Source organism: Mollisia scopiformis, assembly GCF_001500285.1.
Source record: "Mollisia scopiformis unplaced genomic scaffold LY89scaffold_28, whole genome shotgun sequence".
In the NCBI taxonomy this organism is placed as follows: domain Eukaryota; kingdom Fungi; phylum Ascomycota; class Leotiomycetes; order Helotiales; family Mollisiaceae; genus Mollisia; species Mollisia scopiformis.
In genome coordinates this window covers 493,925-512,623 of record NW_017263608.1, presented here as the reverse complement: position 1 = coordinate 512,623, position 18,699 = coordinate 493,925, and the positions used below count along the sequence as shown (strand labels likewise).

Genomic DNA, 18,699 nt, shown 5'->3' with positions numbered 1-18,699 from the left:
TTCCTCAGGAATGGATCAATGGGCTTATTGAGCAGCAGGACTTCTGGGTACACGACTTAATTAAGCGATGTGGCTGGTCTACAGCTAATTAATTAATAAAATTCATGATTCTGATGCCCTGAACGCACGGACTTTTGTCCCCATGTTCGTAAGGCGCGGCGCTACAGTAGCCCTAGCCCGAGAATTTTGGAAAGCACTGCACTCCTTCATCGTTCTCGCGACGAAGCTACATCTCCTTACATCTGCACAATGGGTTGGTTTTGGGGTTCCTCCGATAATGATGACGAGAAGAAGTCTCAAGATCCCCTACGAAACTTGGATCCCAGTTTACGAGACTTCCTGGCGAAAGAGTCTCCCATAAAATACAGCCCTTCGACTCCTGCTACGAACCACGAATCTATAACAGCTCCAAAGTCAGCGGATACGACTCCTCCAGCACCTCCAAAACCTATTTCTGATGCCGATACCTCCAATGTCCCTGCTCAAAGCTTGTACAAAGACGGTCGATATGCACACCTTTGGAAAACATATCAATCACAATCGGACGTGGAATCGGAAAGCAAATCAGACCAGGAGAAGATCAATGACGTCCTGGATGGTTACAAGCATAGGAAAGCAGAGATTGGTAGAGCAGCGCTGGAGAATTGTGCATTGGAGCAATGGCAGGTCAACGAGTGCTTTCGAACTGGGGGTTGGACCAGTCGATTGACTCTCTGTCGGGCAGAGAATCGGGAATTGGAGAGATGTTATATGATGCAAGGGGTGAGTGCTTGAGGGGAATGCGAAGAGCTTCTTGAAGAAGAATCGGCGAGTCTTGGAACATTCACGAGGACATGGCTAATTCTGTTTGGTATAGAAATTCTTGAAGGCATTGGGATACCTTTCCACTTTCGACCGACCTCCCGAAGTTGACGAGCAGATCCAAATGCACGCAGATACGCTATACCATCGAATGTTGGACCAAGAGAAAGCGATCGAGGCTGCGAAAGCAGAAGGAAAGCCTATACCCTCGTTTCCGCCTCTGTTGTCCTCGAGATCCAAATCGACAACTTCTCCAGCTCCACACAACCTTGAAGACAACAGAGTGAAGGCTGCAGATCTGCCAGCGTCAGTGCAGAAAGGATTGAAGAAGCGCTTAGAAGGTCTGAATGACGAGGAACGGGAAGTTGAAGAGAGAGCGATTAAGGCTGAGATCCAAGCTGGAGAACAAGTTGCTGCGTCACTGAGCACCATATACGAGAAACAGGCCGAGGAGCGACGATTGCGAAAGGAGCAGGGCAAAGAGACAATAGGAGACAAATTGTCATCGGTCTTTGGCTTTCGATGATGAGACCATGCGGATTGGAAGTGTGTATAATGTTTCAAGCTCCAGAGAATCAGGCGCATCGAGACAAGACGAGTATCCGGCGAGGCCGCGGACAATGTATTTGTAGGGAAGCAAAGACATCTCAACCAATCAAAAGCTGCTGAGAATCACAGCCTCGCGAACATGGTTCATCTCACGAAACCAAACTTCCACTGATGGTCTCGACCTAATTTCGACATTGAAGATACCTCATAGGCTTAAAAATGGCTACAGGACCTGTCCAGAATCTGCCAACGTCGTCCGGCCTTACCACCTTCCAGTACGATCCTCTGAATTCAACTGATGCCAAACCTTCAATCAGGCTGGCAGTCCTCCAGCCTGGCTCCCGAACGACTAGCATCAGAGTCAAACTTGTCCATACGACATTTGCAGATCGGCCGAAGTATGAAGCGCTTTCGTATGCATGGGGTAGGGCAGATGTGGTCAAGGGCGTTGAATTGAACGGAAGAAGGGTAGAAATTAGGGTGAATTTGTGGCTCGCTCTTGTGCATCTTCGACGTACGAAGGAAGAGAGACTTCTTTGGATTGATGCAATTTGTATCAACCAGGCAGATCTTGAGGAACGCAGTGAACAGGTTCAGATCATGGCATACATCTATTCGCGCGCGAAGAGAGTCCTCGTCTGGCTCGGAGTCATTGAGAGATTTGATCCCGGGCCTCAGAAGACTCAAGCTGAAGCAGAAGAAGAATTGGAAGCGGAAATCCGAACTTTAGCTGTTCAGCCATACTGGTGGAGAGTATGGATAGTTCAAGAGATTGGTTCGGCAATGAGCTTGGAGGTACACTGGGGCTTGAAATCCAGCGTGGGGCCAATCGAGAAAGCATACCATGGTCCGGATCAGAAGTTACCAACTTACGCTTTCACATCGAGATCACAATCATGGGCCCGGTTTTTCCGCCGAATGAAAGACTCTACCAATGCTGCTGTTACACTCGCGCAACAGCGGAAAGGCCGTCACGGGGATGACTTCCTACTTGCGAATCTCATGGAAGCTTGTCAGCAATCGGAGTGCGAGGAGCCTCGCGATAAAGTCTATGGCTTTGTCGGCATTGCACATGATTGCCAAGATGACAAATTCCTGGTGGATTATAGCAAGTCATTATTTGAACTGTATGAAGATGTCATTCGTTTTCATCTACGTTCCCAACTTGATTCTAGGTCGGTCGTCTACTTTAGTCAACTCGTACAGCAGCTTTTTGGTGGCGCTTCGACTATGCGCGCAGACTTGAAGACGAGTCGACCTTTGCCATCCGACCGAAATCCCGAGAGAGTTCCGGTGGTTGCTCACCTTTATGGAATAGTTACTTTGGTCGGTCCATCGTACAGCGACTTCATTGCTTTACCAGAGGCTACACGGCAATGGAAGGCTGCTTTGACAAGGGGAAAGCCAATGAACAATAACCCCGCCTCAATGTACCTGAAGCCTACACAAAAAAAAAAGTTTTTTGAGAGCCTCCGTAAGAATAACGAAAACCTTGCACAGAAGCTGTACAATCTGGACCCCTCAAATCTTAATGAAAAGGTGACCACACTCGGCGCACAGATCTTCTGGGATGGCTGTGTAGCCACTGACGATATCACGTCCAATCGCTCGGCTAGCACGGGTAGCCTGCCGGCTACTTCTACAGATTCTGAATTGGGTCCATGGAAGGAAAAGCAAGATGAGCCACGCCTCTTCTCGACCGATAATGGAATTATTGGACTGTTGCCACCCCAGGCGCAACTTCACGATGTTCTCTTCAGGTTTCAGAAGTCGGAGATAGTAGCAGTTGTTCGAGCTCCAAGGTACGGGACTGGTACGAATGAGAGTCTGCGTCTCATCGGCCGGGCGCTTGCAGTACCAGGGAAAAGCTCGCCGGATGACTTCAGTATGGATGAGGCAACCACACTGACGATAGATATCAGAGCATTGCAGCTTTTAACAGCGTAGCTTTGTGGTGGAGAGTCACAACTCAATGAAATCATCCTTCACGTCTGAGATGAATGTCCCAAGCCTCGCCGCTGATGCCAAACCCCGTGGCGAATTATCGATTGCTGAAAGTCCAACTCAAGTATCAGTGAACATGCTGTCTAGTATCGTCGGGGATTTTGAGGACAGAGAAAGAATCCCCCTTGAAATATGTGCGACGTAGACCTCCATGTTGAAAGTTCAAGAATTCTTTTTGGAATGTGACGAGCCCATCTTCCACTTTATAGACTTCAATGCATCAAGACATACTTGAATTTCATATAATTCTCGAGCTATTTCTGGCAAGTCATATAGCTTGCGAGCTCTATAGATACATAGGTACTCTCCTATCCTTCAAGTCTTCGATTGGTCACGTGTCGTAGTTCCACAAGACCGCCAAGCCGCATTCCAGAGCAAGTTTCCTTTTCGCACTTCCACGTCTTAATCCTCACTTGAATAGTTCTTCGCTTGGTAAGAAAACTGTTGAAAATCATTGAAAGGGCAACTAGACGGAAGAAATGAATGTTCCGGTCGCAGCGAACGTGTTGGGGACACTAGGAGCAGTTTGCTGGTCAATTCAGGTTCAAGCCCCTCAGCCTTAACTCTTCCTGCTCTCCATGAAATCGTCTCCCCTTTAAACATAGAACTTTGCTGACACATCTCAGCTCATTCCTCAAATTATCATCAATTACAGACGACACCACACAATCGGCCTTCAAAGATCGATGATGTTACTTTGGGCCATTGCCGGCGTGCCGCTCGGTGCATACAATATCACTTCGAATTTCAATATCGCACTACAGATCCAGCCACAGATTCTAACCATCTTAAGTCTAATAACTTGGATTCAGTGCTACCATTATGATGATGTGAGCTCCATCCAATTCTCTTCCAATCTTGTTTGATCCAAGGGCAAGATCACGTGCTGATTGGGAAGCAGAAATGGGGAGTATTGAAATGCTGTGCGTTCGTGGGGAGCATTGGAGCAGTATTTGGCGGTATTGAAGTAGGGCTCGTCTATGCTCTGAAGGTTTGTTGAGATGTCCCTCGAAGTGGGTGATGACACGGAAAGCTGACTTCATCAGGCCGCATTGAGAGAAAACAAGCATTGGCCAGTAACGCTAATGGGTGTTGTTTCCACAGTCTTGCTGTCTGCCGGAGTTCTGAGGCATTATTGGGATATTTACGTTCATCGCACAGTCAGAGGAATCTCCTTCATCTTCGTCGGCATTGATGCTGCTGGAGATGTGTTTTCCTTGGTTTCTGTCTGTATGTTACAATCTTTCAACTTTTGAACCAAGTCGTTAATCATGTCAAGTCTTCCAACCAAGTCTAGATATCCTAGGAATGGTCATATATGCCACAGAGTTTGTGCTCTGGTGCGGAGTCTTTGCGTGTGGAGGATATTTCAACCTTGCTCCATGGATTCGGCAAAAGCTCAAGACCAGGAGACAAAGAAGAGAGGATGCAAGCATTGACTTAGCATCTGGTCAAGAAGAAGGGCAAAATAGTGTTGATGTTGCCAACGATCAATCACTGCATCAACTTCCGTCATCCACTTCTGTGTTCAGAACTCCAAGCTCCGTGCTGAGCTCAAGAATGTCTCACAGATCTGAGACACAAGAAGGATGAAAACTTGCGATGGACTAAAGATGATGATACCAAAGCCTCAAACTGGGTTATCAATGATGTTATTAGCATTATTTGGCAATCTTTATATATTCTCATGCTGTGTCGTCCGCCTGAACCGTTGATCCACCACAGCCCCGCATCGCGTATGCATGAGCTTCTGGACAGATCCGCCAGCAACTTCTTCACAATCAATCCTCGCAGTATCATCAAGTATACCTCGTTAACACAGCGCAATAGGTGCTCGGAATTGAGCTGTACCTGCGCGGTCTTCGAAAAGCCGGTGGGGACCATGAAGCTGGGTTGAACTGCGGAGATACAGAGAAGCGGAGCACGAGGCGAGGTATGGGCTTGATTGCTGCCTTCTCGGTTGTGGTGGTTGCTCTTTGGTGGTGGTCATACGCCCAAGACACGATCAAAGCGAGAAAATTGTTCATAAACCAAGGGTACACTATCAGAACGCCTCTCAACGTTGTATCATCTTCAACGTCCACTTTCCTTGCCTTGTGTGCTCCTTCACATATCTCACCATAGTGTTCCTCTTCGCGTCTCTAAACGCCTTATTCTCCTCTCCATCACTGACACCGTACAGAGCATCTGCGATGGGCCGCAGCAGCAAGGCCATCGAAAGATGCCCATCGGGACCCACCATGACCGAATTCGTATAGAAGGCCACGATGAAAATAAAGATGAAGTGGCAGCCGCATATGAGGCCAAGCATCAAGTAGAAGAAGTACGGATGTCCGACCTGGAGACACTGGCCTTGTTGCGGGGCCATCCCATTGTACGAAGTATATGGATTATACATCGTTGCTCCCGCGATAGCACCGAGAGCGAATGTGGCCATAGTTGATCCCATATCATTCACACTTCCATTATTCGGATAGCCCCAAAGACTGTCTTGGGGGTATATCTGAGAAGCAACACCAGTAAAATCCGTGTATCCAACTTGGGCAATTGCTGCAGTGCTTATGTATGCCATGTAGTCCGAGACAAACGAAACATTCATTGAGTCGTTGAAAGTCTTTCCGAGGGTTATCTCGCACTGATAATACCATGGATCCGTGTTTGAAGACTCGAATGCTTCAACCTTGGTGCAGCGCTCGTTGCTTCCGCACACGTGGCTCGAATTAGTCCAATATGTGGTGGAATCCGGGACGGTTTGAGATAATGTAATGGCCCCTATTGTTTCAACTTCGATCGAGTCCGAGGTGCCATTGCCATTCTTGGTGACTTTATAAGAATCGCAGGAGTATGTGATGTTTATGGCTCGTCCACTGTAGACAGAGAAGGTTCCAAGAGTCTGTCCTTCCGGGGAATCCTGGAAGATAAATTCCATGTAGCTGTTATTGTAGTCCGTGAAAATCATGGCTCCCTGCGGCTGGTATATGTCTCCCGGTTTTGGTTTGAAAGTCGTCTCGTTCAATCCATAGTTGTACCCATATTCGCCATACCTGTTGATAGGTCAGTGGGAGCCAAGAAGCTAGGCATATCGCTCACATGTGGGCAGCATATTCTTCATCCTGGATGGAGGGAGAGGTACTGTTGAGAACACTGTATAGGGGGAAGAAATGGTCCATGCTTGGTACCGAGACATTCCCTTTTACCATTTGTACTGCAGTATAGTCGGTATTGAAGCCGTATGTGAGTGAAAGCATAGCTATTGCTGCTTGGGCCAGCTAAGATTTTGTCAGTAATTGCCAGGAACATATCTTATTACTTTAGACTCACCAAATTAACCAGCAGCCAAGCTATACACGCCAAGACGACCATCGGTCGTTTGGTGACAATTGCCAGTTTTGAAAGCTTTGTCATACTGTCGGCATTGAGAAATAAGTCAAGCTTTATTCCACATCAGCACCATCTTCAATCTGCAGGATCAAGACTGACCTCCACAAGATTTCTCTGCCCCTTAGCCAGAATTGGCCACCTCATGTTCAATGCCATATCCTTAAAAGCACTCGCGATGTTCAGACCCAGAGCAATACTCAGTCCCGTCGTTATGCCATTGTACCATTTCTTGTCGGTCTCTCCAATTGCACTCTTCTTCTGCCATATCACTGTTGCAAGAACATATCCTCCACAAAGAGCTGCCGTGATCAACCACCGCGCAGATCCTCCGACCAATATGTGTCTTAGCTGTTTGCCCGTATGATCTTGGTATGGCACGAAGGTATTCGCAGTATAGAATGTATCGAGTTTGTTTAGCGGGTCGTGCAGGAATGGCTGGGCGTCAGTTTCTATTTTGTGTTAGTACATTGGCCGTTGAAGTTGGTACAAACGTACGGGACGCGCTGTGACTCGGAAATAGGGTTGCTGTTGAATTTACACTATCTTTAGTGTCGCTATGCGTTGGATACTTAGGCCGCACGTTTCCCATCTCGATTTCTGGCGAAGATCCCAAGTCTCCATGATGATCGTGAGAAGGGAATGGTTGAGAATAAGTTGCCGGACTTCGATATATTGTACTTTCTTCGTCGAGGGGGGAGAATGGCCGCACAGGTCCATAATTTGGACGTGCCATAGCGATATATTTCTGGAGACAGTGGCGCACGGAAAGATGTGACTTGCCTCAGCCAAAAGACTCAGACGTCGAGCACGTCGAACAGGAAAGTTGGACGGACGGCAGCATTGCGAAAAGCACTTCCATGGCCCTTGTACTTATTCTATCAGACGGAAGCAGACTTTGGGGGCTGCCAAGACGAGGCTGGCCATACAAAATATGGTAAAGAAGTGCAGCAGTCCATATGAGGGTAAACAAGCGGTGCGGCTGAGGAGGAGGAAAGAGGCACGGGTTCCAGAGAGAGTTGCTCCTGCAGCATGCCGGCGCTGATAAGAAAAGGGGATGACAGAATGGAGCTACCCGAAACACTTGACCCTGAAGGTCTTAGGGCTGACCAACCAACACACTGGGATGATGCTATAAATAAATAAATATACTCTCTGTGAAGAAAGTCGCCCCTCGAGCATGTGCTGGGTACATCGCGAACGGAAATATATTGGGCTAATATTTCTCTTCAAATTCAATTGTTCAAGAACAAAAGGATCCCGTCTGTTCAATGTTCAAGCAAAGCTTCGAATATAACTCTATATAGAAGCTTAATCTACCAAGTGATCATCCTCGCTTGGGATGATGGACAGAGATTTCAGGGCAGGGTGGTGAAACAAGACTTGGCACGAAAAGCGTGTCGCGGTCGCGTCGCTGACAACCAAGCATTGCCGCCGCTCAGCAACGTGTGCAATTTTCTAGACTCTGTCAGGTGGCGAAGGATGTTGTGGAGGATCTTTCGGGCGTGGCTGTGGAAAGAAAGTATTTCGGAAATCTTAAAAACGTGCAGTTTGCGTGGCAGACAACAGCCTAAATGCAGCTTCTCGAGATGGGATGTGCAGTTACATACATTGTAGGATTTATGTTTCTTGGTCGATATTCAAATCTACATCATCATATCCGTCAATGTTCTTTCAGCATCTCTTCAAATTCCTCCTTCACCGCCTTCAATAAATCTTCATCACTCAAGACCTCCAGTCCGGTGACTGCTAAAGCTTTCCCTACTCGCAATGCCACATCATGAGCTTCTCTCGTTCTCGCTGCTTCTGCAAACCCAGGATTATGGGGCCCTTCAACGCTTTCAATTCTGAAGCCAGGACTCAGACTCGGCATTGCATAGCTAATATTTCCTTGATCAGTACTTGCTTGCGTTGCACCTTCAATGAGATCCAAGTGCTCTGTTGGAATGTTACTTCCAAGTTTATTCATGACCGCTCTGCACACCCTTCCCATAGCTTTGTTCGGGACATGGTCATCGTAGCCCATGATGTGTGTCATCTGAAGTTTTGCTCCTGTAGCTTCAGCTCCAGCCTCAAAGCATTTGTCCACCTTGGCCTTGAGCACTTCCAGTCTTTTTTTGCTAGTCGCCCTGACCACAAATATTCCAGCAGCATATGCATGGATGATGTTGGGAGCAGCCCCACCATCAGTTATATGTCCTTGAATGATATCTCCTGGCATCGTCTGCTGCCTCAGCACACTCAAAGCATTGTATGCGGTGATCAAGGCGTCGAGGGCGTTGATGCCCTCCCAAGGAGCTGCTGCTGCATGTGCTTCCTTTCCGAAGTATTCGATTTTCGTGTTCACATAGGCGTTTGTTCTCACGAGTGCAGAGTCTTTGACTTTGCCGGGATGCGAGATGAGGTTGATATCGACTCCGTGGTCTGAATATGCTCCAGCGTTGAGGAGTGCAATCTTACCTCCACCACCTTCTTCTGCGGGCGTTCCAAAGAGGATAACTTTGCCTGGCAAATTGAATTTGCTGATGGCGGCACCAGCAGCGAGTGCTGCGCCCACCGATGCAATAGCAATGAGGTTGTGGCCACATGCGTGTCCGATTCCTGTAAGAGCATCTAGATCGCCATTTTAGTTCATTGTTTTGCTTAAAATGTACGGTACACACCATACTCAGCGTTGAAACTGATGACGGGACCCTTCTTCCCGCTATCATACACAGCTATGAATGCAGTTTTAATTCTGTATGCTGAAGGCGTGACTTTCCAGCCCTTGCGAGTATTCATGAACTTGGTCAATGTTTCATGAGCGATGAATTCCTTGAAGTTCAATTCCGGATTGTCATGAATCTTGAGACTAATTGATCGCAGTGTCTCGCTGATGGATTCGATGTAAGTGGACACGAAATCGAGATATTCATCCTGCATGGATGTGCCATCTTGCGAAGCTGTCGAGTGTCAGGTATGCAAGCCGCAATGATGACGCTTACTTACAGATCTCTAGACTTTCTATTCTGCTCGGTACTTCATTCTTCTCACCATGAGTGGAGATATCCACATAGTCATCATCCACGATGTCTAGGAGTACCTGCATCACGTGAAGCCTTCACTGATATCCGCCTTTGGCTTATGTGCAAAACAATGAAGCAAAGTCCGGAATGTTCTTCAATCCCGATCATGAGAGAAGAACACCACTTTCAATAGTTGTATGTGCGAACTGCGTGTGGTTGGTGACTGCCAAGTCCAAAAGTGGGATCTCGAGTGCAGAATCTCGGCCCCTCTTAGGCGTATGCGCAAGCACACCAATCACACTCATCTTCAGCAAGGATTGCACGCGGCGTGAGAAATGAACGACTGGGGTTATCTAAGAGAATCCCAACCTAGACAACCCGAAGCTCTGGAAATAGTTTCCGAGCCCTTATCCTTCTTCGATAGGCGGTCTCCGAGCAGTATTCGCCATCCTTATCATGCAGCCTCTCTACTTACTAAACGGGCGAGGAGGACAGTTACAGCTCAAGAGCCGGGAGATCGGCCGAGCTTCACAAAATAGGAAGTGGACGGGAGAGATACTTCTGGGAACGAGAGTGGGCTGTCTTTGGAGTTCCTTCCTGCTTTCTTTCCCGTCCTACTGTTTGCTATATCGAAATCCAAACTTTCTGTGATCGCTTTCGAGATGGGCGCTCCAAATGAAATCACTCCCTCGGACGCTCCTGTAAATAGTCCTGCAGATGAAAAGATCGCAGCTGTTACACACAATGATATTGAAGACCCGAGGAAGGGAGAGCTTCATATCGACGATGAAGCTGGCGAACTCGCAGCTCAGGCACTAGCCACTGGTCCTGCAGAGACAGAGATTTCTAATAGAGTCTTGAGAAAGGTTGATCTGTACATCTTGCCCTTCCTTTGCATTACTTATGGTCAGTTTATACCACCCAAGCCATGTAATATCAACTCACACACGTCAGGCCTTCAATTTCTCGACAAAACAACACTTGGATATTCCAGCGTCTTTGGAATCATCACAGATAATCATCTTGTGGGACAGGACTACTCGTGGACTTCGTTCGTCCACCTCTCTTCAATCAGATTGTTGCGCTCGACTAACAATCTCAGTTCAATCTTCTATTTCGGATACATGTTTGCCGAGTATCCAGGTGTAGCTCTTCTCCAACGATTTCCCATTGCCAAATTCTTGGGAGGTAAGTCTCGTTTTCTGCATGTCTTGCATATCCTGACGCACAGCAGTAAATATCATAATTTGGGCATCGATACTCATGCTTACTGCAACTTGCTCGTCCTTTGCCGGACTCGCCACAGTCCGTTTCCTCCTTGGCGTCTTCGAAGCCACTATTTCTCCTGGTTTCGTCGCAATCACAGGCATCTGGTGGACAAGACAAGAACAAGCCTCCCGATCGGCAATCTGGATCTCGTTCCTTGGATTTTTCGGCACAATTGGTGGACTCATCACTTTCGGAATTGGACATATTGAAGGTTCGCTTGCTACATGGAAGCTCATTTACTTGATCCTCGGTGCTTTTACTGTGATCTGGGGAGTGCTGTTCATCATTGTGGTCCCGGATAATCCAGTGAGCGCGAGGTGGTTGAGCGAGGATGAGCGAGTTGTTGCAATCCAACGAGTAGTTGAGAACAAAACCGGGACAAAGAGCAAGACTTTCGTGAAAGAGCAAGTTCTAGAAGCGCTTTTGGATCCGAAGATTTTACTTCTAGCATTGATCTCGTTCGTTAACGCCGTTGCGTCAGGAGGATTGAGCTTTGGGTCCATCATCATCAAGGGCTTTGGGTTTACAAGCTTGCAGACAACGCTGATGAACATGCCGCTCTCATTTCTGCAGGCGGTGTTCACATTGCTAGGCGGGTATGTCCAGACGAAGGTTCCAAATGCCCGACTCATTGTGGGTTCGGTAGCCATGATTCCTCCCATCATTGGAACCATTTTGATTAATCAACTCGACTCAACTAACAAATGGGGAAGACTCGTTGGTGTTTGGTTGCTAGCCGGATATCCTACTGGGTTTATGGTATTATTGGGCTTGCTAGCTACGAACGTAGCAGGAAGCACGAAGAAGAGCATGGCAAGTGCGATGGTATTTGTAATGTACTGCGTCGGACAGATTGTTGGTGAGTTGGTTGATACGAGTGTTGTGAAAGATGCATACTAATCTTGACTTAGGACCTCAATGTTTCAAGGCTGCCCAGGCTCCTTCGTATCATGGTGGAATTGTTGCAATGTTGGTGGGATTTATCCTGAACATTGTCTTCAACCTAGCTTTGCGATCCTTGTATCAGCTCGAGAATAATAAACGTGATCGAGCGCTCGAGGGTAAGAGTGAAGAAGAGGTTGAGGCACTCAGGGAGGAAAGTCGAATCCAAGGGTTTGAAAATGTGACAGACAAACAAAATGTGAGTCGTCTCCACTTCAATCTAGAACTTGATCTAATGTAGAACTTAGGTCTTCTTTCGATACGTGCTATAGGGTGTCGGCTTTGCGAGCGACGGTAGAGCAAGCAGATAATGTAATGTCCAGAAATGGTGGTCGATTATTGTTCTTCCAGACTGCGGCTGCAGCGATGCTGTCGGCTACTTAGAATTTGGGACGCACATTGTTCTTCTAACTTCATACATCTTCCTCGACCTTGAGTCGTTATCTTTATTCTCGGGTTGTCTTGCCGATCTTTCATCTGGTTCTTGAGCGCATAAGCACGTGATCTATCAACGTCCTCGTCGGCTTTAGCTGACTCGCAAAGATACTCTCTTATCTGAACTCAACTCTTCCAAGAGTGCAAAAGTGGCAGGTTCGACCTGGCTAGACTTTCTCCTTGTCAACTTGGCTAAATTGTCGATCACAGCTTATCATGCAGGGTCAAAGCTCGCTGATTTCAAAGATGGGATGTGGGGATTGCGGACTTGGGCGGCAGACTGGGTACCCTCGCCCTCGAATGTGTGCTGATGACCGATAAAAAGATAACCATTGGACAGTGATCTCAGATCTATATGATACAGCTTCATCCCCAAGGTTGGGCACGATCATCGACTTTGCAGACATCGCAATTGAGGGTTGAGACTCAACATCACAATGGCTCCTCAATACTCCCGCCAATATGTCTCGCGGTTTGTGCCCAGCTCTGGGTTCTTGATTGTCTTCTTCCTTATAGCAACTTCAGTTGTCGACTCCGTACTTCTTGGCTACGACAGCTCACTTATGGGATCACTCAATGTAATGCCCTCTTACTACAATTACTTCGAACTCTCAACGGCCACGAAGTCTCTCAACACGGCAATCTCATACACCGGAGGAGCAATTGCAGCATTTCCTGCTGGATTTCTGGTTGATTGGAGAGGACGAAAAGAGTCAATCTTCTGGTCGTGCATAATCACCCTGATCGGAGCCATCTTGCAAACTTCTGCTGTCCACATTGCCATGTTTATTGTTGGCCGGTTCATAATTGGAATGGGGTTGGGTGTTGCTGCAACGGCCACGCCAACCTTCGTCAGTGAGACAGCTCCTCCGAAACATCGTGCTTTTGCTCTGGGTCTCTACTATTCGTGCTGGGGTGTGGGAACGTTGATCGCCTCTGGTGTTTGCTATCGAGTAAGCGAGCTTCTGTCTCTTTTGTATCTACATACTCTAATGTCTCTCGCAGAGTCAATTCGTCGATAGTACTTGGGCCTGGCGTATTCCGAGTTTGATTCAGGTCGTGCCTAGCATTGTATGCTTGTTCGTACTTCTCTTTGTACCTGAATCACCACGATGGCTCGTAGGACAAGATCGACACGAAGAAGCTCTCGAAGTACTAGCTGTCGTCAATGGAGGCGGCGACATCTCAGATCCGCTTGTGCTCATCCAGTACCGAGAGATTGCTGACACGATTGCCTGGGAGAAGACCGAGGGCCGTCAACTTACTTTCAAGGAAGCCTACAGCAACCCGATCAATCGAAAACGTCTCATAATCGCAATTTCGTTCGCTGCAATGGTAATGTTGCCTGGTACAAACATCATCACCTATTACTTCGGCACCATGCTTGAGCAAGCTGGCATTACTGATGCTACTACCCAACTTGAAATCAATATAATTCTCACTGCCTGGTCTCTCGTCATCGCAGTGGTAGCCTCTTGGTATGCGGACAAGGTTGGACGTAAGCTACTCTGCTGCTTGAGTCTGACCGGCGGCATCATTGCCTTCTATCTGGTCGGAGGACTCACTGCAGCGTACGGCACTTCATCGAACAAGTCTGGCATCTACGGCACTATCGCCTGCATTTTCCTCTACAATGGGACCTACAGTTTTGGGATAACACCTTTGACTGTATTGTACCCACCAGAAGTTCTCTCTTACCGCATTCGTGGAACAGGAATGGGTTTATACACGATGGCAACAAAGCTTTGTGGCCTCTTTGTGACTATGGTCTTCCCGTTTGCTTTGGACGCCATAGGATGGAAAACTTATATCATCAATGCCAGCTTCGATATTCTGATGGTGCTTTTTGTAATATTCTTCTGGGTCGAAACCCAGGGCTTGACTCTCGAAGAGGTCGATATCAAGTTCGATGGTGTGAAGCATAGTGATGTTCCGGATCTGGAAGAGCTCAAGAATGGGAAGGTTGACTTCGTCATTGACGGTCCTCCCCTCGATGGACGTGTTTCCAATACTGTTGAGCCGAAGAAATAGGGAGGAAGGGGTAAAGGTCGAGCATGGGCCCCGCTGCACAGTTTCAGCATAGGATACAAATCGGAGGATAACTCCAAATTATGGACACACACAGATCTATCAATTTAGCAGCAATGCGAATACAGTGCAACACATCTTTAGACCCTCTTTTAACTTGTAAAGCTTGATGATTGACATGATTTATACATTTGTAGCATATATTGTCACTAATGACGTTATTCTTCCACATGTTTGCTATATTGCTCTCTAAGGACGGCGGTCAATGTTGATATGACAAAAACACCCCTTCAAGAACCGATAAACACCTAAACTTTCAGTGCACTTCCGCCCAGCAGATTGGAATAATTCTTCTGCGTATTCATAGTCCTCCACTTCCCCGCATTAACAGACTCATATTTCTTCGCCTCTCCATCCCTCAGGATAGGGTCAATCTCCACATCAGCAGAAGGATGCACAAAGAAAGCTGTCGAGTATCTCGCCGGCAACATTCCATCATTCCCAACTTTCTCCAGAGGAGGACTAGTAACACGATGAAGAGTGCTCCTTAATCTATCATTGCTCAATCGCTGTAGAAGATCTGCAACATTGATGACGCAGGTTCCTTCAATGGGAGTCGCTGGTAAGAATTTGCCAGTGTGGAAAGGATCCACTTCGAGTCCTCCTACATTGTCTTGAAAGAGCAGGGTGCAAAGTCCAAAGTCTGTATGTGGGATGATTCGCGCATGTCCTGCACTTTCGATAATCTTTCGTTCAATGGGCATGTAGTGTAGGAGTCGAAGCTGGGGATCTGCTTTGGCGAGGGCAGAGGAGAAGTAATCCATGTCGAGGTCCATCACTAGTGCAAGTGCTTGAAGAACATTGACGGACAATTTGAAGCATTTCTGTGCAATGTCAGTACTCGAAGAGGTGTCACAGCATGCAGTGGAGGAGAGACTTACCGCATAGAAATCATCCATGAATACTCTGAAGTTTGTAAGCTCTTGATCAGTGGGGCAGAGCTCATTACTTAATCGGCGATGCTCATAACACTTGCTGAAGTTAGCCCCAAACCTCGGACATTGTTTTATCCACAAACCTCCTTATGATCAGTACCGCCATTAGCCTCAGCTCCATCAGGAGTATATCCTTGATTGGTCTCGGCATCATTCAACGTCTGTTTGAGTTTCTCATATAGAGGGCGATCGAAATACTTTTTAGACTATGATCTTGCGTCAGCTCTACATTCCACGCTGGAAACACCGCAAAATGCTGACCATTGCAAACATCTCCGCAATTTCCTCTTTGGTGATTCCGAAATCCTGCAGGTACACCCAACCATATGTGTGGAAGGCATTGTATAACTTCTGTGCCACAGCTCTCTTCTCAACCTCCGATCCCGTCAAGAATTCTTGAAAAGAGAGGAGTGGAAAGTTTGATGTTGTCATTCTGGGTAGACTTGGTATTCTTTTTACAAAGATCTAGTGAATATCTTGGAGCGAAGAGTGAGATAGATAATAGGATTGAACCCTGAGTCCGAAGATATACAGCTAGCTTACGCCGTTGAGTACCCCACCTTTGCCTCGATGTTAACATGTGACTTGACGGTCCTGTATGATAAGGGATACCACCTTCCCCCATTCTCAACCTATTAGTTTCATAAGTGGCATATCGATCTGATATGCCGAGAGTAACCGGAATGGCTACCCTTGAAGGCTGTTAGAAGACATCATAAGTGTCGTGTAAGAAGAGCAAGCTTCAATGTGCATCGAGGATCAGCCAATCCAGAATTCAAGAGCCCCAGAGATTGCAAGGGGACCACTACATGCTACAGATACGGCTATTGCAAAGTCGCTCCTCATTGGAAACTGCGTTGAAGTCTATATTGGGGATTGTGGAGTTTTCACGCTCGCTTAGATCATTTCCCCCCTATTATCTCGCTTCGCCGAGCCTTCCGGGTTGGTCAGCGGACAGCCACTCGGCGAGTGAGACAGGCTCTTGTGTGTTCGACAAGAAGCATCAGTCAATCTCTTCAAGAGTGGAATCTGGCCCCCCATTTTTAAGTTGGAAGAGAGGGCAACATCGTTTCTGTGCCCCTAGTTCTCATTGCACTTTTGACTATGCTTATGCTTTACCAGGTTCGCGGTTACTGAATTGTTTAGCAGCAAATAGTGACAGTGGGATTGGTCAGTGGCACGAGAGTGGAGGGGCGAGTACGCAGAATCGTCTCCTCGATACCATCGTTATAATACTTGTACGTTTACTTGCCACTCGAAAGAAACAAAGACAAGCAAGCAGAGAAATTTCACATGCGTCACATTAAGAAGGAAAGGCTGACTTAGAAGTCAGAGCTTTACTCAATATTGGATGTTAGGGACTTGAACAAGGGTAAAGGCATCGGCTTGCGTAAAATCTCGTGTGTTAGAGATATCAGACCTATAACCCATATTTGGAAGTGATAATAGCCTCCACTTCGCCATCATTCATCAATCATGCCACCGTCATCTATCATGTTCCATGCGTTTTTCGTCAATCCCATCCAGGTCGACCAGTATCCTTTCGCTAACCACAGCCTGCCTGTCTCAAAGCTTCAGCAGACGGTTATCTCCCAACTCCAGTCAGTTCGCAGCCATGATTACTTGTCCACCCTCCCAAGTCTCTCCCTGCTCCAACTTCTGCCACCCCTTTACGGCACCTGCCTCCACACAGATCATCTCCTTATAGCCGTCCTTGGGCGCAAAATCCCCCATCCCTTGAGCGTCATCCTTCCATGGGTTCCAGACTACGACTTCATTCATATTGTCTCTGACAATGCCGAATTTTTTCTTTCCACCTTCCTTGATTATGACTGCAGCTTCGGGTCCGCCAGCTGGAGTGTAAACACGATCAACTTTTGAGGAAAGTGATACAGCAGCAGAGGGGGATGTGTATGGTTCGCCAGTCGAAGATGGACCTAGGACTTTGTCGAGATATGGAGAGGATTCAAGGCCAGTAATGGAGACGGTTGAGATATCCTGGATGATCAGATTAGTATTCTCTCCAAAGCGTAACAGAGACATCGTATGGTTACCTTGACTCTGAAGTAAGTATGCATCAAAGTTTGGAACTCCCATGCCTGCTCTCCATCATTCTGAACCACGAGACTCGTCGTCAAGCCCTCCTTTCCAAGAGTCACACTGTAGATCAAGCCAAACTTGTATGGCCACGCTTTCTTACTCTCCTCAGTCAAGTTGCTTGGACTTAAGCCAAAGTCCAGCTTTACGCTGTCATCACCAGCAGATGTAGCAGAGAGAGTAGACGACTCTGATGTGCTCTTTCCGAGGAATTCCCATCTCGACGATCGTGCAAAACCATGTTGAGGAAGCTTCGCGGTCGCTGCGTGATCAGGAGCTGTGCCGAAGACCTGAGATGCACCTGTTAGCATGTCATTCGAGATACAATTCGACTGCAAAATTGTAGCAGCGGTGCCCCTCAAGGCAACTGCAATGTTACGCCCTCCAAGCAGAGAATCAAAAAATCACAAAACTTACCGGGAAAACCAGTGGAACGCCTCCACGGACAGCCTTCGTCCCATCCAGCTTTGCAGCCTCACTCAACCACAACTTTTCATTTCCTTTCGCATCCTTCCAGCTAATGATAGTAGCTCCGAAGAGCAGAACCTCAACGCTCTCTCCAGTGGGAAGGACAGCTGAAACGCGAGAATTATCGTGCGAGATGTTGAGTTGAGCTTGAGGGGGAAGACCGGGAGTCGTGGCGAGAGCAGACGGTTTCTTTGGGCGGTCAACCATCTTGTATGATGCTGTTGGTTTGGGGGTTGGATTCTCGAAAGGAGATGGCGGGGTAGCTCTGCGTGGATGGTACTTCGAAAGACTTGAAGCTGAAGAGCGTCTGCAGATATGTTGCAAAAGACTGATGAAGGACAGCGACTGTTTCTACGACGAAGGTGAAGGTGAAGAGAAGAGGGAGAAAGAGAGAAGAGGACGAGATATTCGATCCTGCGCGGGGTGCTGCGATGTGATGTGATGTGATGTGATTCAGCTGGCTGGCAGTGGGATGTTAGCGAACAGCGAAAGCCCCAGCCATAATCAACATCGCTCCCTTGCAGCTTCTGAAACGAGACTTGGAATTGAGGCTAAGTCTCAAACAGGAATAGCTGCCAAAGCACGTGCAATATATGTCCAAGAGGGGATACCGGACGAGTTGAAGCTTTAGATGGAATTCTTATTTCTACCAACAAGCATTCGGGTTCATGGCAGCCTAATACCGAGACTTTACCATGGCCGCTCAGATGACAGAATGCCTCTGAAGG

The 18,699-nt window shown here is 47.4% G+C and overlaps 10 protein-coding genes across 10 annotated transcripts; 6 read left to right on the top strand and 4 right to left on the bottom strand.

Annotated features, from left to right (window-relative positions):
* Positions 1–249: 249 nt before the first annotated feature.
* LY89DRAFT_597623 (uncharacterized protein) lies at positions 250–1,327 on the top strand (the record flags this gene model as incomplete). Its single annotated transcript, XM_018209985.1, has 2 exons — positions 250–762; positions 857–1,327. The coding sequence occupies 2 exons, from the start codon at positions 250–252 to the stop codon at positions 1,325–1,327; spliced, it is 984 nt and encodes a 327-aa protein (XP_018064075.1).
* A 338-nt stretch (positions 1,328–1,665) lies between these two features.
* LY89DRAFT_538749 (HET-domain-containing protein) lies at positions 1,666–1,998 on the top strand (the record flags this gene model as incomplete). The annotated part of the gene is made up of 1 exon (XM_018208134.1): positions 1,666–1,998. A coding segment is annotated over one exon (333 nt), but the record flags the coding sequence as incomplete, so codon positions are not given.
* Positions 1,999–3,752: 1,754 nt separating this feature from the next.
* On the top strand, positions 3,753–5,179 carry LY89DRAFT_276167 (uncharacterized protein). Its single transcript, XM_018206415.1, has 5 exons — positions 3,753–3,896; positions 3,981–4,184; positions 4,256–4,345; positions 4,401–4,584; positions 4,634–5,179. Exons 1-5 carry the CDS (start codon positions 3,834–3,836, stop codon positions 4,945–4,947), a joined length of 855 nt encoding a protein of 284 aa, XP_018064073.1. The 5' UTR covers positions 3,753–3,833; the 3' UTR covers positions 4,948–5,179.
* A 145-nt stretch (positions 5,180–5,324) lies between these two features.
* Positions 5,325–7,616, bottom strand: LY89DRAFT_276174 (uncharacterized protein). The gene is made up of 5 exons (XM_018206416.1): positions 7,231–7,616; positions 6,835–7,184; positions 6,676–6,786; positions 6,445–6,623; positions 5,325–6,398 (listed from the first exon to the last, which is right to left on the bottom strand). The coding sequence occupies exons 1-5, from the start codon at positions 7,466–7,468 to the stop codon at positions 5,411–5,413; spliced, it is 1,866 nt and encodes a 621-aa protein (XP_018064072.1). The 5' UTR covers positions 7,469–7,616; the 3' UTR covers positions 5,325–5,410.
* Positions 7,617–8,395: 779 nt separating this feature from the next.
* LY89DRAFT_597626 (uncharacterized protein) lies at positions 8,396–9,654 on the bottom strand (the record flags this gene model as incomplete). Its single annotated transcript, XM_018209986.1, has 2 exons — positions 8,396–9,345; positions 9,396–9,654. 2 exons carry the CDS (start codon positions 9,652–9,654, stop codon positions 8,396–8,398), a joined length of 1,209 nt encoding a protein of 402 aa, XP_018064071.1.
* An 856-nt stretch (positions 9,655–10,510) lies between these two features.
* Positions 10,511–10,918, top strand: LY89DRAFT_541834 (uncharacterized protein; the record flags this gene model as incomplete). The annotated part of the gene is made up of 3 exons (XM_018208186.1): positions 10,511–10,643; positions 10,692–10,788; positions 10,840–10,918. Coding segments are annotated over 3 exons (309 nt in total), but the record flags the coding sequence as incomplete, so codon positions are not given.
* Positions 10,919–11,000: 82 nt separating this feature from the next.
* LY89DRAFT_701215 (MFS general substrate transporter) lies at positions 11,001–12,189 on the top strand (the record flags this gene model as incomplete). The annotated part of the gene is made up of 2 exons (XM_018217179.1): positions 11,001–11,865; positions 11,918–12,189. 2 exons carry the CDS (start codon positions 11,001–11,003, stop codon positions 12,187–12,189), a joined length of 1,137 nt encoding a protein of 378 aa, XP_018064069.1.
* Positions 12,190–12,432: 243 nt separating this feature from the next.
* On the top strand, positions 12,433–14,436 carry LY89DRAFT_276126 (general substrate transporter). The gene is made up of 2 exons (XM_018206414.1): positions 12,433–13,336; positions 13,389–14,436. Exons 1-2 carry the CDS (start codon positions 12,821–12,823, stop codon positions 14,412–14,414), a joined length of 1,542 nt encoding a protein of 513 aa, XP_018064068.1. The 5' UTR covers positions 12,433–12,820; the 3' UTR covers positions 14,415–14,436.
* A 140-nt stretch (positions 14,437–14,576) lies between these two features.
* On the bottom strand, positions 14,577–15,919 carry LY89DRAFT_657175 (Clavaminate synthase-like protein). The gene is made up of 4 exons (XM_018212419.1): positions 15,668–15,919; positions 15,490–15,612; positions 15,353–15,442; positions 14,577–15,295 (listed from the first exon to the last, which is right to left on the bottom strand). Exons 1-4 carry the CDS (start codon positions 15,836–15,838, stop codon positions 14,720–14,722), a joined length of 960 nt encoding a protein of 319 aa, XP_018064067.1. The 5' UTR covers positions 15,839–15,919; the 3' UTR covers positions 14,577–14,719.
* A 913-nt stretch (positions 15,920–16,832) lies between these two features.
* On the bottom strand, positions 16,833–18,442 carry LY89DRAFT_690139 (putative glucose-6-phosphate 1-epimerase). The gene is made up of 3 exons (XM_018216039.1): positions 17,921–18,442; positions 17,461–17,793; positions 16,833–17,404 (listed from the first exon to the last, which is right to left on the bottom strand). Exons 1-3 carry the CDS (start codon positions 18,176–18,178, stop codon positions 17,009–17,011), a joined length of 987 nt encoding a protein of 328 aa, XP_018064066.1. The 5' UTR covers positions 18,179–18,442; the 3' UTR covers positions 16,833–17,008.
* Between the last annotated feature and the right edge of the window lie 257 nt (positions 18,443–18,699).